The sequence below is a fragment of the Oncorhynchus mykiss genome, chromosome 5 (assembly GCF_057628025.1).
Source record: "Oncorhynchus mykiss isolate SJ-2025 chromosome 5, ASM5762802v1, whole genome shotgun sequence".
NCBI classification, from domain to species: Eukaryota; Metazoa; Chordata; class Actinopteri; order Salmoniformes; family Salmonidae; genus Oncorhynchus; species Oncorhynchus mykiss.
This window is the reverse complement of record NC_143026.1, coordinates 86,613,146-86,618,623: the sequence shown is the minus strand read 5'-3', so window position 1 is coordinate 86,618,623 and position 5,478 is coordinate 86,613,146. Positions and strand designations below refer to the sequence as shown.

The 5,478-nt window shown below is 44.2% G+C and overlaps 1 protein-coding gene across 1 annotated transcript; it reads right to left on the bottom strand.

The window, feature by feature from the left end:
* Nucleotides 1–633: 633 nt before the first annotated feature.
* Nucleotides 634–4,677, bottom strand: ttc22 (tetratricopeptide repeat domain 22). Its single transcript, XM_090236184.1, has 8 exons — nt 4,288–4,677; nt 3,277–3,661; nt 3,141–3,196; nt 2,914–3,029; nt 2,653–2,771; nt 2,084–2,245; nt 1,730–1,882; nt 634–1,378 (listed from the first exon to the last, which is right to left on the bottom strand). The coding sequence occupies exons 1-8, from the start codon at nt 4,467–4,469 to the stop codon at nt 845–847; spliced, it is 1,707 nt and encodes a 568-aa protein (XP_090092310.1). The 5' UTR covers nt 4,470–4,677; the 3' UTR covers nt 634–844.
* Nucleotides 4,678–5,478: the final 801 nt, after the last annotated feature.

Below are 5,478 nucleotides of genomic sequence, written 5' to 3'. Positions count from 1 at the left end.
GTATTGGAATTTGTTTGTGTCATTTCCTTTTCACTGTCAACAACATAACATACTATGATTGTGAAAGCCAAGCCAACCCATATGTTACACATGTAGTTGACAAGACTCAATCTGACTAAACCAGCTTTTCTTGTCATGTAAGAACATTTTCCAGCTGCTTGTGTGTTACAGTGCACCGCAGTACCAAGCAGCATTACGCAGTAAGCTGGCTGGCTTTATGAAAATACTCTTCATTTTCGGGTCTGTAGAAAATACCTGGGACAGGTTAAACCAATAAGCTTTAGAACAGTGTTTCCCAAACTCGGTCCTCGGGACCCCAAAGGGTGCACGTTGTTTTTTTGTTGTTTTTTTGCACAAGCACTACTCGGCGTATTCAACTAATCATCAAACTTACATTTGTATCCGCTGTGTAGTGCGAGGGCAAAAAATGAAATGTGCACAGAGGTTGGGAAACCTAACTTTAGAATTATCACCATTATTGGGAAGGTATGGTTCATCATTATAATGCTAGGTGTGTCCTCATTGCTTCCTGAATGTCTCAGATCAGCAGTTTATTTGTCTTATATAAACTCCTTGGATGACTGATGCACATTCAGTTTGAGTTGATTCAAGCAAGACAAAATAGGCAGAAACAGGGATTCCAAAAAAGCACAGATGTATTTTACCATTTCACTTTAGAACATTGCATGATTAGTACAAAGTCTTTTGGCACAAGGCAAACTCCTTATTGGAATGAAGAAACAGTAAAATAACACTTCCTGTCATATTGGGAACACTAAAGAAAAGGAACCCGGCTGTTCAATCAGTGCTTGATCTTGGCTAGTTCTCTAACATTAGACACCGCTCACATGGACATAGACTTGGCCAGTGGTCTCTTCCTGGCTGGCTGGTTGGGTTGCACAGTCTTCAGAAGCCTCCCAACCAGCTCTAGCCTGCCGCTGCTGATCAGAGCCCTGGAGAGCTCGGTCACCTCCCCGGTGTGTGCCCTGCACAGGCTTCTCAGCTCAGCCTGCACCACGTCCTCTGGGTACCTCTCCTGGGCTCTCCGTACCCACACCTCCAGCTGGGTGAGGGCAGGGCCGGGGTCGGAGCCACTCTGAGTGAATAGCCCCAGCAGGGCCTCCAGGAGGCAGCGTAAAGCCATGGTGTCCCTGCTGCCAGGCCGCTCCAGATCCAGGGCCCTCTTGAAGCAGTCGGCTGCGTTCTGTTCCTCGCCCTTCAGCAGCAGACAGCGCCCCCGGAGGAGGTGGAGATCTGGGAGGCTGTCCCCCGGGTCACACTGCAGGGCTTGAGAGAGGGACACCAGGGCTCTGTTTAATGCCCCCTCATCCACAAGCAGGCTCTCCTGAAGGGCATCCACACCCATGTAGTAATACACCTGGTAAGACACACAGATGTATTATACTGTGTAGTAATACACCTGGTAAGAGACACACAGATGTATTATACTGTGTAGTAATACACCTGATAAGACACACAGATGTATTATACTGTGTAGTAATACACCTGGTAAGATACTGTGTGGTGATACACCCGTAGGCAAACATTTTTGCAGGTGTTACTATCACAGCAAGAAAATGACACGTCTCACTAGATATTCTGTTTTTCTTGACAAGTTACTGTTGATCTTTCACTCACACGGCTTATTTCTACGTGCCCGATGTGACTGCTGTCAAAGTGCTTGCAGTCTCTTGTCAAACAGCAGAAAGCAGCACACATCCCCACTCACCTGTCCCATCTCCAGGTGTGTGCGTAGACAGGGGCGAACACTCAGCACCTTCTCCAGGTCTGCCTTGGCCTCAGTCAGGCTATGTCTGTCGGGGAGCCCACCCTGTCCGTGTTTAGCCCTCTCAAGATCCCTCACATATGCCATCACATTGATCTGAGAATAAAAGCATGTCTGTTTATGTAAATGTTGTGTGTATTCTGTGATTGTCATGTAAGTCCATCCCTGCGAGTGTCATGTAGAGTTTAGATTTACTATTTGGTTAAGTATTAACATTATTGAAGTGACATTTCATATTACAAGTGTTAAACTGATTTGAACATTGTGTTTAGACATGTTAGGGTTACTGTAGTGTACCTTGGCACGGGTGCAGTAGGCCTGCCAGTTGAGTTCAGGGTCAGGCAGCACATTGAGGGCCATGTTACAGATCCCTGTGGACATCTCATGTTTTCCCAGCAAATAGAACACCTTGGCCAGCTGGTTCAGGATTAACACATCGTCTGCAGCTAGTTTTATGGCCTGCAGGGGACAATCAATATTACATTTGGTTTTACAATAACCTGAAGAATGACAGGGCTATGCTCTCTTTTTAAAACCTGGCAGGTGCATAACAACCTATAACCCTGCATAAGGGCTTATGAGAAGTTTTCAACCCCGCAGAATAACTGAGGGCAGACTTCTTGAGCTGGCGCCAAGTTTATAGCCCTTTATACAGTAGGTGATGAGGAAGCAGACATCCGCTAATCATTATGCAAATGTTCATGAAACAACGTCATCTGAATGCCTCTGGCAGCTGTGAGGATTATGATGCCACTAAGCAGTCATTAGAAGCATTAAAAAGCAAGAGTCAAGTCCCTAGGGCTTTGCTTTGGCTTTACGGCTTGTTCTAGTTTATAGTCCCACTTTTCTGTGAGTGAGGTACGTACAGTTCCGAAGCAGGACAGGGGGTCAGAATCAGAGTAGCCACAGTCATGTACAGACATGGGCACAGTGGAGAATTCTTCTTTCCTCTCTAACATGATGCCTATGTAGCACCAGGATAGTGCTGTGAGGGGGTCAGGGAGAAACATACTGAATGATTAATCAATACATTTAGGACAGTAAGACACAGCACTCATCTTGTGGGTTCAGATGGAGAGAGAGCAATAATTTATTCATTTTTACCCCTATCTTTCTTCCTTGTATACCTTGGTGATGTGTTTTCTCTGACCTCAGGGTCTCTGTGAGCAGCTTCAGTCCCTTGTTGTAGTGAAACAGTCTGGAGTAGTCCGAGTCCTCCTTGTTCTTTACAATATCATCTAGTCTACAAAAATAGATCCATTTGCTTTACATTGTTCTTACACATGAGCCTGGTGATATTATTTTCTAATTTATTTTCTATGAAAAGATTTGAAACATTCAAGACACAATTTACCTAATATAGATTGTTGCCATTTTGAAATACCAGCTTCTCTTTTCTTCTGTTGGTATCTAAAAAAATAGGCAACATCAATATATTACTGTAGATGTGAAATTATGTTCTTCGTAAGTAATCTAACATGAGATCTCACCAGCTCTCCCCCATAGTCCAGAGCTCTGTTGTACAGGGTCAGAGAAGCGGTCAGTCTTTCCCTCCGGTCTTCCTCTCTGTCAAGCTCTATATCATAAGGATGAGCATAGGCCTGCTCTGCCAGGCACCGGGCTGCAGAAAGCCTGGACTCCGCCTGACCTGTCTGCCCAGCCTCCAGACCCATGAGCTGGGACAACTTCTCCACACACTCCCCTGCGTCCAGCTCCCTCTGGAGGCGGTCGTACACGTAGCCAAGGTTGGCCCAAGCGTTCAGGTTCCCCGGGTCTTCTTTACAGATGCTCATGAAGGTCTCCTCGGCCTGTTCCAGCTGGTCCAGATGGAAAGCCAGGAGACCCAGGAGGTTACGGACACCATACTGGAGGTACCTGTAATGTTTTGAAAACAATAGTCCAGTCCATATCTTATTCATTGTACCAGCTAAAGGGAAATTAGGATTCCAGTTCCATGCTTTACTCCAGCACTCTTTGAGGTACCTAGCTAGTGATCAACAATGTAACTGCCAAAATAATGGAAACGCTTGAGTTAAATTAGGGATACAAAGTATATTGAAAGCAGGTGCTTCCACACAGGTGTGGTTCCTGAGTTAAATAAACGATTGACATTCCATAATGCTTAGGGTCATGAATAAAAATCTGCAGGGCACAATGGTCAATGAATAGTTTAATGAGTATGAAAATGATGTAACCACATGCCATGGCCATCTGTCACCAGATCTCAATCCAATTGAAAACTTATGGGAGATTCTGGAGCGGAGCCTGAGACAGCGTTTTCCACCACCATCAACAAAACACCAAATTCTGGAATTTCTTGTAGAAGAATGGTGTCGCATCCCTTCAATAGAGTTCCAGACGCTTGTCCTATTAAGACATGTAACACTTTGGTGTTACCTTTAATTTAACAGTTACCTGTATGTACACCCATGTTGTTCAATTAACAATATCAGACATCCAAAACTCCATCCTTATAACCATAAGATAATATGTTACAATACCCAACTTCTGCCTCCAGCTCAGCCCCCAGAGAGTCCACTTTCAGCTGGGTGTCCCTCCTCCGCAACTCCCCCGGCCCGCTGGGCTCATGGTTCAGGTTGAGGTCCAGGTGGAAGTGACCTGGGATGTACGCCATGCCATCAATGAGGGACTCAATGTCCTCCTCTGTGTTGCCTTCCTTCATGGCTTTCTCCTGTTTATTAATCACGTTTATCCAGGTAATTCATTATCTTTTACAATTACTACCTGAGACTCAAATGTCCACATACACTACTGCTGACTGTCAGAGTCAACTGGCTGTTTTCTTCTTCCTCCAGAGGCAGACTGGTAATACAGGTTAGGTTAGGGACTAGGGAGGGGAAGGAGTAAGTAACCTCATGCAGTGGTGTATTGTACTCCCATTCTGGCCTAGCTGGCTTAGTTGGCTACCTCCCTCTCTATTCTTCTCATTTGAATAGTACATTTGAATGTGATTAAACATTTATGACCCCCTTTTTTGTGTTTCTCTTTATGGTTTGAATATCTGACTGATAATCAGTAGGGCTATGATCTTCTTTTATGGCTCACATGTCAGCTTGGGCTTTTTACAGACTAGGAGAGTGGGTTATTGCTTTAGACGGGTGTCACAACAACAGTAGGTAGGTTGACTTTCACTCAACCTTTTAAAACTATTTTAGAAGGTGCTTACATCAGCTTTTCTCTTGCCTGCTGTCTCCATGGTAATGACAGAACGTGATCCATTAGGCTCAGCATGAACAGTTTGAGAGAGAGAGTGTGATGCAGTTGGACAAAGAGCCCTTTGACTTGGCTCATGTGCTTAGATGAAGTATGCAGATATCCTCAATCTCAGTGAACTAAAATAAACTCTAATTGTAAACAAAGGTGATCACTCTTTCAAAACTCATACTAATATTTCAAAAAGTATTTGTTGCATTATGATCTGTCCAGTGTAGACTAGGTGTATTTATTTATGTATGGTACCACCAGTATTTATTTTTTTTGCCCTTGAAGTGTTTGGCCTCTTATCACCACCAGAGGGTGGACATGCATTGATTGTATTGTATGACAAACTGAGATTGAAAGTGTTGTGTACTAACACCACACTGTTGACGGAGAGCGAACATTTCATTTATTATAGTGTTGAATAAAAGTTGACAGATTTTTTTGAAAAAAGCTCAAGCAATTCCTATGGG

Coding starts and splice junctions, on each gene's coding strand:
- ttc22 (XM_090236184.1), bottom strand. CDS start 4,469: ATGAAGGAAGGCAACACAGAGGAGGACATTGAGTCCCTCATTGATGGC. Junction 3,197..3,276: donor TGGACTATGGGGGAGAGCTG/GTGAGATCTCAT, acceptor CTATTTTTTTAG/ATACCAACAGAAGAAAAGAG. Junction 3,030..3,140: donor ATGGCAACAATCTATATTAG/GTAAATTGTGTC, acceptor CTATTTTTGTAG/ACTAGATGATATTGTAAAGA.